Below are 19,432 nucleotides of genomic sequence, written 5' to 3'. Positions count from 1 at the left end.
AAACAAGTTAACAACTTCGCTCACACCCATCTTTATTTGGGAGGCATACATCAATGAAGGATGTAACCACCCATTCCAACATACCAAATTACCAATACTTTCGTCAAAATTCAGTTAATGAAGATCGATTTGAAATTCAGGTACCATTTTTTCCGATCATCTTAGTACCATTCACCGTTGGTGACATTTACCCCATCCCAAAGTTTTTACTTCACTCATCATAAATCTATTCTTTCTATACAGCATATACTAATTCCGGTAGATAATAGACAAAGATGCTCGTAGCTGCAAAGTTCACACTACAATCTTCCCAAAAATGAGGTAAAGGCATATCTAAGATAAGCTTGATAAGTTGGTAACCATCCTTGTTCATAAACTCTAAGAAGCTAATTAAGTTATCCTTATTTGTACCAGTGAGAACAACAAGGGTCTTTTTTGCTTGAATTGGAATTTAAGTAATTGAAAGGTTATGATAGCTCTCCTCTTTGTTTCCAAGCCACTGCTCTGAGTTTGAAAGTGATTCTTTCATCATTAATTAAAAGCTCTACCCTTTGTTTTTCACAATGATAAATTTCTTTAGCTTTGTAATTATTTCTCTTGCAAATCATACCAGCTGTGACAAAATTGATTTTCCACATCATAATCTAATTAAATTGGTTATCAATTCATATTAAATGGCACAGGCATTTAAGAAATAGTGGTAGACAAGCCAAATCTGGCAGTATTCTGTGTTGGTACAACTAGATTTCATTTTACCTGAATATTGTTCTTACTGCTCAAGTTCTTCTAACCCTACGAATAATGATTTTCTGGGTTCGTCTACAATACATTAATGTGTGATGTATGATTGCATTACTCATTGGTAGACTGGCTCGACTTGATCTGGAGCTTAGTATACAACTGTAGCTAGTCTAGCCTTTGTAAGAAGTTCATTTTATCAGGCATGGCATTCTTCAGAATTGACTAGTCTAAATTGTGATAACCTTGTTTAGAATGTGTAAGAAGCACATAGGAAACTAATATTATCATCAATTAAGTTTCTCCAAAAGAAGCAATCCTGCCTAGCCTACACATGACATTGACTTGGCACAATATATGAGTATAGACAGCCAGAATTTCTGTTCTCTTAACTTTAAGGTTCCCCAAAACCAAGTTAAGTTCAAGCTTCTTCTTAATCTTTATTATGTATACATATATATAATAACTCAGTGGTGAGATCAAGTATAGAGCTACCCCAAATTCACCTTTATTTTCAAGTATGGGGAGCATGAGACTCAGCTTCAATTCCCTTCTTCTAATCCATTTGATCCTAATATGCCTTGTTTGTGTCAAAGGAGATGAGCAAGACCGAAAGGTACACAATCCCTAATGTTCAGATTAGTGTTAAACTTGTTTAACATTTCTAATCATGGTAATGAAAATATTACACAGAAGTTCTACATTGTATACTTGGGAGATCATCCTGTGAATCATGAACACTCTGCAGCCCAAACACATATGAATGTCCTCTCATCTGTAACCGGAAGGTTAGTGATTGACACTTCCTCCTTTCCTTATTAGATAAAGAAGCTACATGTACAAGTTTTACAAAGTTGAATAATATATGTATATATTGATGTCCTTTGCAGCTATTCTGATGCTGCAGAGTCCATGGTTTATAGCTACACCAAGAGCTTCAATGCATTTGCTGCTAAGCTTTCTAGTCACGAAGCCGAAAAGCTATCAAGTAAAGTACAATCTGTCACACCGCATTGCGTTTAAGTTGTTATAGTAATATTACAAGCGGTCTGGAAAGTGAATATTTCTGTGATTAACTCGAGTCTTGTACGTGTTTGTGAATGTGCAGGAATGGATCAAGTTCTCTCTGTGACTCCAAATAGGTATCACAAGCTGCACACCACAAGGTCATGGAACTTCATTGGGTTACCATTAACAGCTAGAAGAAATTTAAAAAGTGAAAGTGATATTGTTGTTGGACTCTTTGATACAGGTAACTGAAAAACTGACATCTAATTTATTCCTGCTTGGTTGATATTACCATAATTTATACTTCAGTTTTTACTTTTTAGATGTTAAAGAACTTATGTATGCTTCTATGTTGGTGGAAAATCTTGTATCAGGAATTACTCCAGAGTCCCAGAGCTTTAAGGATGAAGGATTTGGTCCTCCACCAGCAAAATGGAAAGGAACTTGTGGCCAGTTTGCTAATTTCTCTGGATGCAACAAGTAAACTTTCACAAACATTTCTGTCATTTGAAGAAAGAGATTAATTCCTAATCTACTTTAGTTTTGGTAAAGGTGAAAACCCTCAGTCCAAGTTACACCAAAACATGTTTTCCTCCATAATTTTGTTTTACAGCAAAAGAAAATGAGAGCATATGTTATCAATTATCAGCAATTTGGTCTCTCTCTAGTTTGAGTATTACTTTCAACAAATAAAAGCACCTTAATTAATTTTTTTAATATTTCTTTTTGTTTTTGATGTGGAACATGCTGTCAAAATCACCATTATCAATATTGACATCTACATATTCTTTTCCATTTAAATGTTGTTATATGACTCATATCTCTGATATGCAATTTTATATTATTTGTTTTACCATAGACCATAGTGAATGAAACTTGAACTTGAAGCCTCATCCACTATTGTGGATGGCAATGCTGCAATACTAACAGTTACATGATAGTGAAGGAAATTCTACTATGTGTTAATGCTATATTCATGCTACGTTATTTGTAGCAAAATCATAGGAGCTAGATATTTCAAGCTTGATGGCACTCCAGACCCAGCTGACATCTTATCTCCAGTGGACGTGGATGGACATGGAACTCACACCTCATCGACCTTAGCTGGGAACCTAGTCCCGAATGCCAACCTCTATGGCCTCGCTAAGGGCACTGCACGAGGGGCAGTGCCCTCAGCTAGGGTGTCCATGTACAAAGTTTGTTGGGCTAGTTTCGGCTGCTCTGACATGGACATTCTTGCTGCGTATGAAGCTGCCATACATGATGGCGTGGATGTCATATCGATTTCCATTGGTGGAGGGGGACCTAGTTATGGTTCAGATAGTATAGCAGTTGGTGCATTTCATGCCATGAAGAAGGGTATCATTACAGTGGCCTCAGCTGGAAATGATGGACCAAGTTTGGGGAGTATTGTTAACCATGCACCATGGTTGGTAACTGTGGCAGCTAGTGGCATTGATAGGCAGTTCATTAACAAAGTTCATTTGGGCAATGGAAAGGATATATTAGTAAGTATTTTTGCTTAAATGATTTACATATATACATTTTATCATGAAGCCCATCGTATGATATTCTCAACTAACAGGCAATAGTCAGTTACTTTTCTTCTTAAAGTTCTACCAAGTACTGAAAGATGATTAAAAGTATAGGTACTATTTAACATGTTGAACTATAATAAGTACTAATTGTTTTATTGAAACTCTGAAAGTGTTCATGGATTGAACTAAAAGTATCAATGTAAATTACTACGTACTACTAATGTACATTTTGGACTGTAAATTTAGCGAAAATTTGGATTGGACGAACAACAGTGTACCTTACGTATTCTGCAGAAGTTTTATTTATCCAGCAGTCTCGAAGTTTGGTTGCTAAAACCCCATAATTACTTTTCAAGATTTCCAAAACTAGTCCATATGTATTTCATATTACCCTCTCAAGAACTGCTTGAATAGTTGAATACTCCTTATGTAAGACCTCCAAATTTGGTTAGAATATTAAAGGTGCAAGAAAGAAGGGGATGAACTTTCAAAGGGTACAAATGCTGACTATTTGTCAATATTCCATGGATTTTACCTGGTTATGTATGTTTATATATGCAGGGGGTTGGAGTGAGCACATTCAATCCAAAGAAGAAGTTGTACCCTCTTGTTAGTGGGGTTGATGTAGCACAAAGCTCTGAAACCAAAGAAAATGCAAGGTATGATCATTTTGTTCCTCAGCTATCAAGAATAACAAGCAAAACTAATCTCGAGAAACAAAGATACAGTTAGAGTTTCCAACTGTCTGTGTATATCAGGTTCTGTCTTGGAGGCTCATTAGACCCTAAAAGAGTAAAGGGAAAGATTGTTTTCTGCCAATTTGGATCTTGGGGTACAGATTCGGTTATTAAAGGAAATGGAGGAGTTGGTACCATTGTTGAAAATGATCAATTTCTCGATGCTGCTCAAATATTTATGGCACCAGGAACCATGGTTAACTCTACAGTTGGAGAAAGCATTGATGCCTATATACATTCAGCAAAGTAGGAACTGAACAATAACTTATGCCTCATTTTATCAAATGTTTGATATTTATCACCAAGTAAACAAGTACCTTTTTTTTTTTCATTTTTTTTTTTCATGTAGATCACCATCAGCAGTTATATTCAAGTCACAAGAAGCACAAAGACGCGCTCCGTATGTTGCTTCATTTTCATCCCGGGGTCCAAATCCGGGATCAGAACACCTTCTCAAGGTTTAGTGTTGATTATCATTTCTACCTTAACGTCTAGTAAGTTCAGCTTGAAACTGAAGCTGTTTTGATGCAGCCTGACATTGCAGCACCTGGGATTAACATTTTGGCATCTTACACTCTATTGAAGACGCTTACTGGGTTGGATGGTGACACACAATACTCAGAATTCACACTAATGTCTGGAACTTCAATGGCATGTCCACATGTTGCTGGTGTAGCAGCATATGTCAAGTCATTTCACCCGAATTGGTCTCAAGCTGCAATAAGATCTGCTATCCTGACCACAGGTATGAAGTACATATGGATTTTGCAATTCTTATGAGGTATCCTGGACACATGCAGTTTGCTTTTGACACTGTTAAAACTTAAAATCGCTTTTAGATAACTATTAATGTTTATTACAATGTTTGTGGCGGTAATGGGCAAATATTGTTTGATGAGGGTTAAAAATGAAGTTCAAAGAGAAATTTGGTTTCTAATTTTCTATTATGTGCACAGAAACATTTATCAAATGATAGCTTCTGTACAAAGTAATACTCATCAGCACTTTGTTACTACCACTTCTATTAGAAGCAAAGCTTATTAAACACTCGAGTATTTCTTACAATCACCTTGGAAGCGCTCCATGATGATGCACCTAACATGTGCTTCTCCAGTTTGTGCTTCCAAGTGCTTCAGCAACTCCAAAAGCACATTTACCTATTTATATGAAAATGTTATGAAAAATAAGAAAACACTTTTTGTTAGATCGTGAAGTATAATTTAGCACTTCGAAATATTACTCATAGTTAGTTCATAATGGCTTAGATCATAATGCTCAATTCATCATGGCTTACAATCTCATAAGAATCATTAACTCTTTATCAGCAACACCGATGAGCCAAAGAGTGAACGCAGAAGCAGAATTCGCCTATGGTGTTGGTCAAGTGAACCCGAGAAAAGCTGTGAATCCAGGCTTAATTTATGACATGGATGAAATGTCATACATTCAGTTCCTATGCCATGAAGGCTATAGTGGTTCCTCATTAGCTCCATTAGTTGGCTCAAAGTCCATAAACTGCTCCTCATTGATTCCTGGACTCGGTTACGATGCTATCAACTATCCCACTATGCAGCTCAGCTTGAAAAGCAGCAAGCAACCAACAGTAGCTGTTTTCAGAAGAACTGTCACTAATGTTGGTCCTGCTAGTTCCACATACAATGCCACTATCAGAGCACCAAAGGGAGTGGAAATCACTGTCAAACCCATGAGCCTGACTTTCTCTCATGCTTTGCAAAAGAGGAGCTTCCAAGTTGAGGTGAAGGCGAATCCGATGGACAGTATGACAATGGTGTCTGGCTCACTTGGATGGAAAAGCTCTAGGTACACTGTGAGGAGTCCCATTGTGGTATACAGTCCAGGAAATTAAGTAGATTCTCATCATTTGAAAGTTATTTTCATATGTGGAATTTAAGAGTTGTACTAGGTTGATCATGCTTTTAATTTGTGAGTAGGGTTAAGTTTCAAATGGTTATGAAAATGTTACACAGAACTGAGAACCTGAATATTAGTCCAATCTTTGGGTATAGTTGTTTCAATGTAAACTATGTGCTTCTTTCAAAGAAATAAGGGAGTATAACTTGGGTCAAAAGTATTAATTCTCCACAAGAACTAATAGCTTCACCTTAAAGCAACCATCAGATTAGTTAACCTTGAGCTTGTCTGTGAGCTGTGACTTGGTTGGTTAAGGTGTTTAATTGACAACTTTGAGGTCATAGATTCAAACCTCACGACATATGTAGTATGTGTGAGTTATTAATAAAAAATTAAAAAAAAAAAAAAAGTTAACCTTGAGCTTGATCTTAAAATCATTTATCTGTTTTTCGGTTAGATCGTTTAAAAATAATTCAGTAAGTGGACTAATTCTTTTCAACTAGTGCTATATGATATAGTGAACCATATCGCCGGTCACATATTACAGAGGTGAGACCAACATACATGTCGCTAGGTCTCGCCTCTGCAAGATGTGACAAGTATATTGGCCTAATAATTAGTGGTACATATTCTCTTTTGGTGGAGTCCTATGCAACTAGCATGAGTTTCCATCTTACCGAAAGAACTATTTTTCGCATGAGATATGTAATCAGTAAATGTGATACGTGTGTCAATTTTCAAACGAGTGTATGTAAGTGCATTCGATTGCTTTCATTTCAATGATGCAATCACTACTGCCTTCTTGCTGGCTTTGATATTTTGCCATACCTTGAATTGGACTCCAAGGAAGACATTGGTGATGAGGATCCATGTGCTAACTACCAAAAAGAACTATCAATTGCTCATGTCTTGTGGTCTACACTCCATTGATCAATCTTCCCTAAAGTTGGGTTTCAAATCATTTTGCTAGCTAGCATGTGTATGATTTCCTTTGAGAAGAAAGCCACAGAATGGGCATGGAACGCTATGATTGAAACTTGAGATTGCAAAGCTCACTTTCTCACCCACCAACAAGCATCTCTTTTGCTTCAGGGGACCATATATAATAGTATTGCAAAGCTGCTCGTAGCTGTACATACTCCCTGCATTTTAATTAGTGCCAATGTTTCTATTTTTGGGTGCTTTCTCTACTGCACCAAGCTTCTTCTAAAAGCAATTTGCTCAGAATCCTTGTAGATTTGATCCAACTGAGGCGTGCGCTTTCGACTGTCACGCTTATATAAGCAGAAACAGATCAAACTGTCAACTTCAAGTCATCTAGGGTGCTTCATTTACTGTACAATATATTCTTCTTTTCTTTCCTATATAAACAAGGTCTTTAAGCTGGTAGTTTTCATCCCAAATATACTATTTCATTCTCTTCCTTGTGGAGGTACGATGCCATCCTATATCTTATAAACAACTCTTTGATTCTGTCTCCTCCATTGTTGACACTTTTCGCTGTTGTTTTCTTCATCTTCCTTATCATTTCTTGCTTTATTTCTCTATTTCACAGGTAGCATGATGATGATTAGAGCATTCTTGTTGTTCTTGGCTTTCATGGCTGCAACTAGTACTGCTCTGATGGAAACACAGACCTACATTGTTCACATGGACAAGGCGAAAATCCCTGCTGCTGATCACAAAGACCAACAGTACTACTACTACTACAAAGCAGTGTTGGATTCCATTGCCGAACTTTCATCTCAAGAAGAAGAGGAAGAAGTAAGAGGCAAAGCATCAACAACTCCTCAGCTTCTTTACACCTACAACACTGCTATTTCGGGTTTCGCAGCAAGACTCTCAGCCAATCAGCTCAAAGCCTTGAGCCAAATCCATGGTTTCTTATATGCCACACCCGATGAGCTACTAACTCTCCACACCACACACTCTCCTCAGTTTCTTGGCTTACAACAAGGCAAAGGACTTTGGAGTGCTCCCAGCTTGGCCTCGGATGTGATCATTGGTGTTGTTGACACTGGAGTCTGGCCAGAACATGTTAGCTTCAAGGACAAAGGAATGCCCCCCGTACCCTCTCACTGGAAAGGCACTTGTGAAAAAGGCACCAAGTTCTCACAGTCAAATTGTAACAATAAGCTTATTGGTGCAAGATCCTTTTTGCAAGGTTATGAGGCTATTGTTGGAACAGTCAATGAAACAGTGGATTATAGATCCCCTCGTGACTCCGAAGGACATGGAACTCACACTGCTTCAACTGCAGGCGGTAATGTTGTCAAACAAGCAAGCTTGTTTGGCTTAGCAAAGGGCTCGGCAAGTGGAATGAGATATTCTTCAAGAATTGCAGCCTATAAGGCCTGTTGGCCATTGGGGTGTTCTAACTCTGATGTAATGGCTGCTATTGACAGTGCTGTTTCTGATGGTGTAGACATTTTGTCACTCTCATTGGGAGGTCTTTCGAGACCTTATTTTCGTGACAGTATTGCTATAGCTTCATTTGGTGCTGTACAACATGGAGTTTCCGTGTCATTTTCTGCTGGAAATTCAGGTCCATTTCGCTCAAGCGTTAGCAATACCGCGCCTTGGATCCTGACTGTTGCTGCTAGCTACACTGACCGAAGCTTCCCAGTGCTAGTGAAGCTTGGGAATGGACAAACTTTTGAGGGGTCATCATTATATTCAGGTAAGAAAACTAAGCAGCTGCCACTTGTGTATAACAGAACAGCAGGTGGCCAAGGAGCTGAGCATTGTGTCGATGGCTCACTTGACATAAACCTTGTGAAGGGAAAGATTGTGGCATGTGAGCGAGGAACACACAGCCGGACTGAAATTGGAGAGGAAGTGAAGAAAGCAGGAGGAGCTGGAATGCTTCTACTCAATAATGAAGCTGAAGGGGAGGAACTTCTTGCTGATGCTCACATTTTACCAGCCACTTCTCTTGGAGCTATAGCTTCTAAGGCTGTGAGAGAATATGCAGGTGCAGCAAAGAAACCTACAGCTATGCTTGTGTTCCAAGGCACGGTATATGGTAGAACTGCTCCGGTGATGGCAGCATTTTCATCTAGAGGACCAAGCTCAGTTGGACCGGACGTGATCAAGCCTGATGTGACTGCTCCTGGTGTCAACATATTGGCTGCTTGGCCAGCCAAGACTAGCCCAACCAGGCTTAAAAGTGACAAGAGAAAAGTGGTGTTTAACATGGTCTCAGGCACTTCAATGTCTTGCCCTCATGTTAGTGGCTTAGCTGCTCTTATCAAATCAGTGCACAAAGATTGGTCACCTGCAGCAATCAAATCTGCACTCATGACTACAGCTTATACACTAAACAACAAAGGCTCTCCAATTTCTGATTTTGGCTCAAACAATTCTCAACCAGCTAACCCATTTGCGTTTGGTTCGGGGCATGCAGACCCTGAAAGTGCTGCGGATCCGGGACTAATTTACGATATCACCACCAACGACTACCTGCTCTATTTGTGTAGCTTGAATTACACATCTCCCCAAATAGCTCTCTTCTCCAGTGGGATTAGTAACTTCACTTGTCCTAGCAATAGCACAGTTCTTCAGCCCGGCAACTTGAACTACCCTTCACTCTCAGTGGTTTTCAGAAGAGATGGCAGGAAAATGAGTGCGACATACACGAGGACAGTGACAAATGTTGGTGCTATTAACCCTAGTACTTATGCAGTGCAAGTAGAAGCACCCATTGGAGTATCAGTTACTGTTGAGCCTAGGAAATTGGTTTTTAAGAAGATGGGTGAGAAATTGAGCTACAAGGTAAGTTTTGTTGGAATGAGTGCCACAACCAATTCATCCTTTGGATCCTTGGTTTGGGTGAGTGAGAAATATAGGGTTAGAAGTCCCATTGCAGTGATATGGGTGTAACTGTTCTAGGGCTAAACAGAAGCAACGCAACCTCTAGTTTAGGACTATTGGTGGAGAAAAGAGAAGCGACTTATCCCAGAATTCATTAACAGAATTTGGAAATTTTCAGAACATTGGATACAACATACAAGACTACTAATGTATGTGATTTATGAACCAAATATGTATCTATCTGGAGAAAAAATTTCAGATCTACTTGATTGTTGTAATTCTGCCCCAAGGCATTAGGTTCATGCAAGTATTACTTTTACACCAAGTATTGTTCTTTTTTAAGGTTCTGATCAACTTCTGATTAGAGCTCATCATTTTCTAAGAATGATGATAACCTACAATGTTCTATGCCTAATTGTCTCTACCATAAACCTGTATGATTATGCTGCTATTAGCCAAATTCAGAATTCGAACTTTGAGTTTTATATATCAGTGCTTTATATATTGATCCCTAATTGAAGTTAGTTGACAAACTCATTTCTCTTTACATCATGCAGATTTACATCTTGTTTCTTTTAACTTTCAAGAAACGATAATAATGCACCTACATGAATAATTTTATGACAAAACAAAACATGGATAATCTCATCATATACACGGAGTAACAAGCACTACATGACCACTTGAATGATCTTTACACTGGCTTAACATAATAACATAGAGTATTCAATGCAAACTTTTCACTGGACCTATTCTCTTCGGGACACTGCTTGCTTGATCAATCATGTACTATATACCATTTTTGAGAGCTTGCACTGTTCATACACTGTCATGTTTCCAGAAATTACGGTTTTGTCCCTGCTCTTCTTCTTAATTACGGCTCTTCTAATGCAAAGTTGTTATAATTCTGTCATCAGTTTATATATAATTATAATACTGCTCTCAGTCTGTTTAAAGTTTTATGTTAATTAAAAATTACCACCAGAGAAGACAAATATCTCTCTCCCTTACTGCAGTCCGTTCCCCCTCCCACTGGTTTTCTCCCATGCATGGATGATTGTGTCTAGTGGTTAGCTAGAGCTAACGATAACCAATCAGCGGCAGACAAATGTCAATTTAAATATATCTCACCTGCAACTTAATTTAAGAAACATAACACAAAAAACATGTTCATCTAAGCGACAGTTTTTAAAGGTTCGTGAGGGATACACGAATTTGAAGATTGAAACTAAATGCATAGTTTTAAGTAGATATAATCTTTTTTTTTTGATAAGTAGATATAATCTTTGCTTTTACATTTATGCATCTCCTCACGGTCCTCTTGAAACTCTCTTATTGGAACAAACTTGGCTTGATGAGTTGATCGATATTATAATATTATTCAATATATTCAATTAATAATTTAAAAATAGACGTGTGTGGGGCCCTAAGCTGGCCCTTTTCGTAATTGGATGAGCCCAATTATTAAAGGCGGCAAGGTGAACCTAAAACGGGTCGGTTTTTAGTACTAGACCGGGTTTCTTAAACCGCCCTAGTCCATTAGAATCGGGCCGCCCGATGCACGGCTACTTAATTAAGACTTGTGAGAGGTTCAAAAACAAACCCCCTTCTCTTCTTTTCTCTTTTCATTCGAAGCTTGTGGAAACCCTCTCTCCGCTTCCGCTGCCGCCATTCCGTCGCCGTCGCCTTTGTCCGCCGCACCGGAGATTCTGCTCCCCGCCGCCGTTCAGGTACCCTATCGCAGCCTCCTTCGTTTTCTCGCCCTCTGTTTCTCCGTTTTCGTAGTTGGATATGCTAGGTTTTGTTGTTTCCAGTGATTTTCGAATCGATTATGTGTTTTACTGGAGTATTAGTTTTTGTTTCTCGTGATTTGAAATTGGATTAGGGATTAGGGATTAGGCGGTGTGGTTCTACGAGTTGGATTGATGTGTTTGGCTGGGTTTGATAATCTGTAGTGCACTATGGGATTTGGCATTTTGAGGCGGTTTTGAGCCGTGTTTAGCTCGTTTTTGTGGTGATTTCTCTAATTATTGAATGGAATTGATGCTAGCATTGTTCATCAATGTCTGGGAGTTTCGTTAGTTAACTACTAGTTATCTATATAATGAAATCGATTGGAATTAGAGTGAATTGCTTCCTTAGATATCCAATATTTAGTTGTATGTTAACCTCTACAGTCCTCCTATGTGTTTTCAAGCTTGATTATATTTTGCAGTGTAACTAATACTCTTTTTCTTTTGCAGTGTTTGAATAACCAATCTCCAACAATGGTTGCCATTGATGATGGTTTGAAGAAGCTCGAGTACCTTTCCTTGGTTTCCAAGGTCTGTTCAGAGCTGGAAACTCATTTAGGGTTTGGGGACAAAGTTCTAGCCGAGTTCATAACTGAAATGGGAAGAAACTGTGAGAGTGTGGATGAATTTGATGCCAAATTGAAGGAACACGGTGCCGAGATGCCTGATTACTTTGTCCGTACACTGCTCACTATCATTCACGCAATTCTTCCTCCAAAGGCAAAGTCCGAGAACGACTCAAAGAAAGAGAGCACTGCTGAAGGTAGTAAAAGCAAGTTCAAGGCTTTGTCTATTGCTGATAACAGGGATAGGGTAAAGGATATCCAGAGGGAAATTGAGATGGAGACCAAGGAAAAGCAAAATGACAGAGAAGAATGGGGAGATGAGCGTGAAGAAGATAGGCCCAGAGGTAGAGGTAGGGAAAGAGATACAGATCGAGAAAGAGAAAGAGACAGAGACAGAGACAGAGACAGAGACAGAGACCGAGATAGGGATAGGGATAGGGACAGAAGAGAGAGGGGAAGGGATAGGTATGATAGAGATGAAAGGGGAAGAGATAGACATTATCATGATTATGATAAGGGAAGGCATACAGATCGTTCCAACAAGCACAGGAGGGATGATTATGTAGAGGATGGTGATGTTAGAGAAGACGATGATGGTGATAGGAGAGGAAGTGGAGATCAGCAGAATGGACTGCACCATTCTGAGGAGCCTGAATTGTATAAGGTTTATAAGGGTAGGGTATCAAAAGTGATGGACACGGGTTGCTTTGTTCAGTTCAGCGACTTTAGAGGGAAGGAGGGTTTGGTTCATGTTTCGCAGATTGCAACTCGGCGAATTGGAAATGCTAAAGATGTGGTGAAGAGGGATCAAGAGGTCTATGTTAAGGTGATTTCAATATCTGGTCAAAAGTTGAGCCTTTCAATGAGAGATGTTGATCAGCATACTGGCCAGGATTTGCTTCCTCTGAAGAACTCAGAGGATGATTCTCTTAGGACAAACCCATCGATATCAAAGGATGAGGGGCCTGTGACAAGGACGGGTCTCTCTGGGATTAGGATTGTGGAAGAGGATGTTACTGCCCCATCTCGCCGGCCATTGAAGAGAATGAGCTCACCAGAAAAGTGGGAAGCCAAACAGCTGATTGCCTCGGGTGTTTTGGGTGTCAAAGAGTATCCCATGTATGATGAAGAAACAGATGGGATGCTTTTTGAAGAAGAAGGAGCTGAGGAAGAACTTGAGATTGAGCTTAATGAGGATGAGCCAGCCTTTTTGCATGGGCAAACCAGGTATTCAGTAGATATGTCACCGGTGAAAATCTTTAAGAATCCAGAAGGGTCATTGAGTCGTGCAGCTGCACTTCAATCTGCACTCATTAAGGAGCGTAGAGAAGTGCGTGAGCAGCAGCAAAGAACCATGTTAGATTCAATCCCAAAGGATCTAAATCGTCCTTGGGAAGATCCAATGCCAGAGACTGGTGAGAGGCATCTTGCACAGGAACTTAGAGGTGTTGGATTGTCGGCCTATGACATGCCTGAGTGGAAGAAGGATGCTTTTGGGAAGACTGTCACTTTTGGACAGAGGTCAAAGCTCTCAATTCAGGAACAGAGGCAGAGCTTGCCTATCTATAAGCTGAAGAAAGAATTGGTTCAGGCAGTGCATGACAATCAAGTTCTTGTTGTCATTGGTGAGACTGGTTCAGGCAAGACAACTCAGGTGACACAGTATCTTGCAGAAGCTGGTTACACTACAATGGGTAAGATTGGGTGTACACAACCACGTAGGGTGGCTGCGATGTCTGTAGCCAAGAGGGTCGCTGAAGAGTTTGGTTGTCGTCTGGGGGAGGAAGTTGGATATGCTATTCGTTTTGAGGATTGCACTGGGCCTGATACTGTAATCAAGTACATGACAGATGGTATGCTTCTTAGAGAGATACTGATTGACGAGAATCTTTCTCAATACTCTGTGGTTATGCTTGATGAAGCTCATGAGAGGACAATCTATACAGATGTTCTTTTTGGATTATTGAAGAAACTTGTGAAGCGTAGGCCAGACCTTCGTTTGATTGTCACATCTGCTACCTTGGATGCTGAGAAGTTTTCATCTTATTTCTTCAACTGTAACATTTTCACTATCCCCGGAAGAACTTTTCCTGTAGAGATACTCTACACCAAGCAGCCAGAAAGTGATTACCTTGATGCATCGTTAATCACTGTTCTACAAATTCACTTAACAGAGCCGGAAGGTGACATCCTTCTCTTCTTGACGGGACAGGAAGAAATTGATTTTGCATGCCAGTCACTTTATGAGAGGATGAAGGGTCTTGGTAAAAATGTGCCTGAGTTGATTATCTTACCAGTTTATAGTGCCCTTCCTAGTGAAATGCAGTCAAGGATATTTGATCCAGCCCCACCTGGGAAGAGGAAAGTAGTTGTGGCTACTAATATAGCCGAGGCATCACTGACCATCGATGGGATATTTTATGTAATTGACCCTGGATTTGCAAAGCAAAATGTTTATAACCCAAAGCAGGGGCTAGATTCACTGGTCATTACCCCAATTTCACAAGCATCAGCCAAGCAGCGAGCTGGACGTGCTGGCCGTACTGGGCCTGGGAAATGTTACCGCCTTTACACTGAGAGTGCTTACCGGAATGAGATGTCCCCTACTTCAGTTCCAGAAATTCAGAGGATAAATCTTGGGACTACTACACTTACGATGAAAGCAATGGGGATAAATGATCTCTTGTCTTTTGATTTTATGGATCCTCCTTCACCCCAAGCACTCATTTCTGCTATGGAACAACTTTACAGTTTAGGAGCGCTAGATGAAGAGGGTCTTCTGACCAAGTTGGGTAGGAAAATGGCCGAGTTTCCTCTGGATCCACCGTTATCTAAGATGCTTCTGGCCAGTGTGGACCTTGGATGTAGTGATGAGATCCTGACTATCATTTCTATGATTCAGACAGGAAATATATTTTACAGGCCTAGGGAAAAGCAAGCCCAGGCTGATCAGAAGAGAGCCAAGTTTTTCCAGCCAGAGGGAGATCATCTGACTTTACTTGCAGTCTATGAGGCTTGGAAAGCTAAGAACTTTTCAGGGCCTTGGTGTTTTGAGAACTTCGTTCAGTCTCGATCCCTTAGGAGGGCGCAGGATGTCAGAAAACAGCTTCTAAGCATCATGGATAAGTATGTTCTTCTAATTTGTCTTGCTGTATTCTGATCATAAATTCATCATGCTGTATGTAATGGCTGTTTAGGTACTCTTTTCTAGATTCAGATTTGCATGAAAAATAATTTTACATGTTTTGGTGCATATATACTCTTTAAAAGTGTTTGCTCATTTGATGGTTGAATTGCGTTCTGACCACAATTTCCGATAATCAGGTATAAACTGGATGTTGTGAGTGCTGGAAAGAATTTTACGAAGATCAGGAAGGCAATTACTGCAGGCTTTTTCTTCCATGGTGCTAGAAAGGACCCACAAGAGGGTTATAGAACCCTAGTGGAGAATCAGCCAGTTTATATCCATCCAAGCAGTGCTCTCTTCCAGAGACAACCGGATTGGGTCATCTACCATGAGTTGGTTATGACTACAAAGGAGTATATGCGGGAGGTGACAGTTGTTGACCCCAAATGGCTTGTGGAACTAGCACCCAGGTTCTTCAAGGTGGCTGATCCTACCAAGATGAGTAAGCGCAAGCGTCAAGAACGTATTGAACCACTATATGATAGATACCATGAACCAAACTCCTGGCGTCTTAGCAAACGGCGTGCTTGATATGTGTTGGTTGAAGCCTGCTATCAGCATCATCTTGTATTGATTTTGCCTGTTGGTGTAAATGTAAATAAATTGTACAACGACTTCAGCATATATCTGTTTCTCATCCAATTTGATGTCAGCGTAGGAAATTATAGCTGTGGAGAACTCCTTCTGGCTCTCCATTTCATAGACACTTGTTCCTCTACGGATCTGATGTAGAGAGAGAAATGAAGGGCATTCAGATTTCAGAAGTTTCTTTCTTCACATTTGCCATCTTTGGGAAAGATTCAGACCCTGCTTTTAACTCATCAAAAGAATCTTCCAAATTGTTTTGCACTATATCAGAGTGGAGATTGAACGAGGTTTGTTTATTTACATCAAAAATTTATTCAGACATATTTGTTTTTTTAAGCCTGTTTTGTGTATGTTGTACTGGTCTTGTTAATTGTAGCATATTTTTTAGTTATGGTGTCCGATAAAGGTCTCTGGGACATGGAAATATGTTTGATGGATGTCTTTAAGGAATGCTGACATCCTACAGTCACAAGTCCAAGATTATGGTTGTGATTTCTTGAATATGAAAGAGTTGGGAACTTAGTAGTTTGATGGGGGTGGGGGGGGGGGGGNGGGGGGGGGGGGTGGGGAGGGATTCGAGTTTGTTGAACCCTGTGGGTTTAAGAGAGCTGCAAGAGAAGATTTGTTACTTCTGTCGTAATGTAGTTTCCGTAGCTGCTTTCCTAGTCTGTTGTGCTTAGTTAACCTGTGCTCCTCTCTGGGACTAGAACCATACACCTGAAGTGCTTAAGGTGTTCAGAATGGTCAACTGTTCAATTTGTATTCAGTTATTTATGATACCTGTTTTCTTGGTGTTCAGTTACAGTGTTTATAGCATAATAGAGTTTCTCAAAATTCCATAACTCTTGAACTGCTCAAGACATTTAACTTCATAGGAATAAGATGCAGTAAATTTGGTATTAAGTATGAGTTGTGCTGGCTTAGAGCATGTTGTTTCCCCTACATACAAAGAGGGAGAAGTCCGTTGTGATAGAGTTTTTGGGATTATTGTTGGAATATGTCAGTTTATATATAACTTAGAAACTAAACTGAAACTATTTGTCTTCAGGTCCCGGAAACTGCAATTTTATTCATCAAAGCTGGCAGATAGTTCCAAGATGCTTGAATGGTGTGATATGTCAGTGTATCTTCCTCCTGATGGTGTGAGCATGCACCACTTTTGTTGTGCTCTCAAAGCTTTTGTAAGGTTCCCTGAGCCGAACTCTACAGTGAAGTCTTTTCCTATCTCTTGAGTCTACTTTGGTTATAGGAATAGTAAATGTGATTCAAGTTCGCTGATCTGCTTTATATAGCAGTGGAATCGTGATTCTTGCAAAATGCTCTGTTCTTGTGTTACGACTGTTACCTGCTACGACAAGTGGTTCAGTAACTTTAAGATGTTTGTTTTACCAGGAGGCTTTGGATTCATGCAAGTGTTGCTTTTAGTTTTTCACATTCAATATAGGGTAAAATATTGTATAGTTCTTGTGGTTTGAAGTCGACGTATGTTTAGTCATTGTGGTTTTATTTTAATTTGAATGGTTTTTAAAGTCACGATTTTTCATCTAAATGGTCATTCTGCTAATTTTCTCAATTAAATTGTTACATGGCTTTAACGGCCACATCAGTATTCTAACAAAAAAAATTGATGAAATGATTATTTGGATGAAAAATTGTGACCTTAAGGACCATTTAAATTAAAATAAAATCATAAAAATCGAGAAGATGTCGTTAAATCAAACTAAACAAATTGTTTAGGAAAGCTGCTCTTGCAAATTAATGGATGGACTTTTAGTCAAATGAGACTATGAGAGTTTTGTCTTGAGTACTGTACGTTATCCTTACCTAAATCAGTTGAAAAATCTGTTTTCCTCGCCACATTTTCCACAACCTACTCTTGACCCTATACCGTGTCTATACGTGTTGGAACGAATGATGCATCTTTGGAAAACAACCAAAGAAAAGATGGAAACCCAGTCACGTTATATGTTTCATCACATAAATGGCATGGATACCCATCACTTGTTTTACTATTTTGAATAGTTAATGTTCATATTGGATGTAACACTATATATGGTAATTACTTCAAAGAGTCTTCCCACCAAAAGGGCAAAAAAAATCCTATCAATATCACTTAGTTGCTCTTTGAAGAGCATCTACATCTTTCCAACAACTTAATAGCAAGAAGGGTCATGTAGGTCACCATCTTGTGTAAAGATCCTAAATGAAATAACACTTCGTAACATTGTAGGAAAGATGACTGACCTATTTCCAAACCAAAGACCCTTGCTTCCATACTTCCATTTATGAGAAAACATGATAATAAATCCTGGTCAGTTATTGGCTTTATTGCGTCATCATGTCGTACTTGATGAGTTGATGTTGCTCTGATCAAACAGAGACGTCCTACCTTTTCTTCTGATTTTGTCTTCTGTTATGTTCACGTGTCAGAAACCGATGAGCTGGATGTCGACCAACCAATCATACTACTCCACGTGTACATCAACGGTAACGGTAACCGGCCGCTGGAAAACGTAAACATTCTTCTGGTTTGGGCAAAATACGATGATCTCTCTGATCCTAATTACTGCACACGCTTTCGTGAAACACAAAGATATTCAGAAGAAGAAGATTTGATGGAGCAGCTTTTTCTCTGAAGGTTCCAACTTTGCCCACCTTATCAAATAAATTTTGTTTTGCTCATTCTAACAAGGTAACCCCTTTAAGTTTTCTCTCTTTCTGTAATCCTAACACACGCTTTGGTACTTCTACCAATTCAGCTTTTCTTGTTCAATAGGACTGTAATACCCAATTGATCTTTTGCTCAAAGATTGGATCTTTATTTGGTTCTGTGATTGAAAAGTGAAAACTCCATTGTTAGCTGGAATTGGAGATCAAGCTCAACAATACATGTATTACAGATATATATGTTTTTGATTCAGTTTCTGTGAAAAAAGAGGGACTTTTGCTCAAAGATTGAATCTTTTTTGGTTTGTGTGATCAAGTTCAAGAATACATGTATTACAGAATCTTGATAGGAAACCCATTAGAGATATATAGGCTTTTGATTCAGTTTCTGTGAGAAAAAAGGGACCAAGAAAACTAAGCTCAGTGATGGATAACAATGGTTCTCCACCACCATACTATCCACCATACCAGAGTGCTTACCCATACCCACAGAATGCTTACCCTGCTCAATACCCACCTGCTCCTTCAGATCAATACCCTCCTGCTCAATACTCTCATCCACCAGATCAATACCCACCTGGTCCTGGTCCTGCTCCTGGTCCTGGTCCTGCTCCCTATCCATACCCTTATACTTCATACCCTCCTTACCAACCTGCCCCATATCCCTACCCTTCTTCAGCTTCACCTCCTTCTTCTGCATACCCTCCATCACTTGCACCTTCTTCCACTACTTACCCTCCATCACCTACATCCTATCCTCCATCACCTACATCCTATCCCGCATCACCTTCCTCGGCCTCACTCCAATCAGTCTCTTTCGACTACAGTCAGGCCCCTTATCCCTATCCATACCCGCCGGCCCGGCCAAGGGCTCAGAGTGGTCCTCTACCAACCCTTCAACACCAGGGCAGTGGTAGTTTTAAGT

The 19,432-nt window shown here is 39.6% G+C and overlaps 3 protein-coding genes across 3 annotated transcripts; all 3 read left to right on the top strand.

Annotated features, from left to right (window-relative positions):
• Positions 1-1,053: 1,053 nt before the first annotated feature.
• On the top strand, positions 1,054-5,888 carry LOC101309779 (xylem serine proteinase 1-like). The gene is made up of 11 exons (XM_004308371.1): positions 1,054-1,354; positions 1,432-1,526; positions 1,629-1,726; positions 1,847-1,990; positions 2,121-2,226; positions 2,741-3,254; positions 3,846-3,943; positions 4,043-4,267; positions 4,371-4,479; positions 4,553-4,766; positions 5,347-5,888. Exons 1-11 carry the CDS (start codon positions 1,259-1,261, stop codon positions 5,886-5,888), a joined length of 2,241 nt encoding a protein of 746 aa, XP_004308419.1. The 5' UTR covers positions 1,054-1,258.
• Positions 5,889-7,531: 1,643 nt separating this feature from the next.
• Positions 7,532-9,775, top strand: LOC101309492 (subtilisin-like protease-like). Its single transcript, XM_004308370.1, has one exon. The coding sequence runs from the start codon at positions 7,544-7,546 to the stop codon at positions 9,773-9,775; it is 2,232 nt and encodes a 743-aa protein (XP_004308418.1). The 5' UTR covers positions 7,532-7,543.
• A 2,177-nt stretch (positions 9,776-11,952) lies between these two features.
• LOC101302977 (probable pre-mRNA-splicing factor ATP-dependent RNA helicase-like) lies at positions 11,953-17,459 on the top strand. Its single transcript, XM_004306822.1, has 3 exons — positions 11,953-15,191; positions 15,390-16,127; positions 16,889-17,459. The coding sequence occupies exons 1-2, from the start codon at positions 11,974-11,976 to the stop codon at positions 15,781-15,783; spliced, it is 3,612 nt and encodes a 1,203-aa protein (XP_004306870.1). The 5' UTR covers positions 11,953-11,973; the 3' UTR covers positions 15,784-16,127; positions 16,889-17,459.
• Positions 17,460-19,432: the final 1,973 nt, after the last annotated feature.

The sequence above is a fragment of the Fragaria vesca genome, linkage group LG7 (genome assembly GCF_000184155.1).
Source record: "Fragaria vesca subsp. vesca linkage group LG7, FraVesHawaii_1.0, whole genome shotgun sequence".
Taxonomy (NCBI): Eukaryota; Viridiplantae; Streptophyta; class Magnoliopsida; order Rosales; family Rosaceae; genus Fragaria; species Fragaria vesca.
This window is presented reverse-complemented; position numbering and strand designations above follow the sequence as displayed.

Bases quoted from the DNA above. Each gene is read 5' to 3' on its own strand.
- LOC101309779 (XM_004308371.1), top strand. From the start codon at position 1,259: ATGGGGAGCATGAGACTCAGCTTCAATTCCCTTCTTCTAATCCATTTG. The intron at 3,255-3,845 runs GTAAGTATTTTT...TTATATATGCAG, and splicing joins GCAATGGAAAGGATATATTA to GGGGTTGGAGTGAGCACATT. The intron at 4,480-4,552 runs GTTTAGTGTTGA...GTTTTGATGCAG, and splicing joins GATCAGAACACCTTCTCAAG to CCTGACATTGCAGCACCTGG.
- LOC101309492 (XM_004308370.1), top strand. From the start codon at position 7,544: ATGGACAAGGCGAAAATCCCTGCTGCTGATCACAAAGACCAACAGTAC.
- LOC101302977 (XM_004306822.1), top strand. From the start codon at position 11,974: ATGGTTGCCATTGATGATGGTTTGAAGAAGCTCGAGTACCTTTCCTTG. The intron at 15,192-15,389 runs GTATGTTCTTCT...TCCGATAATCAG, and splicing joins CTTCTAAGCATCATGGATAA to GTATAAACTGGATGTTGTGA.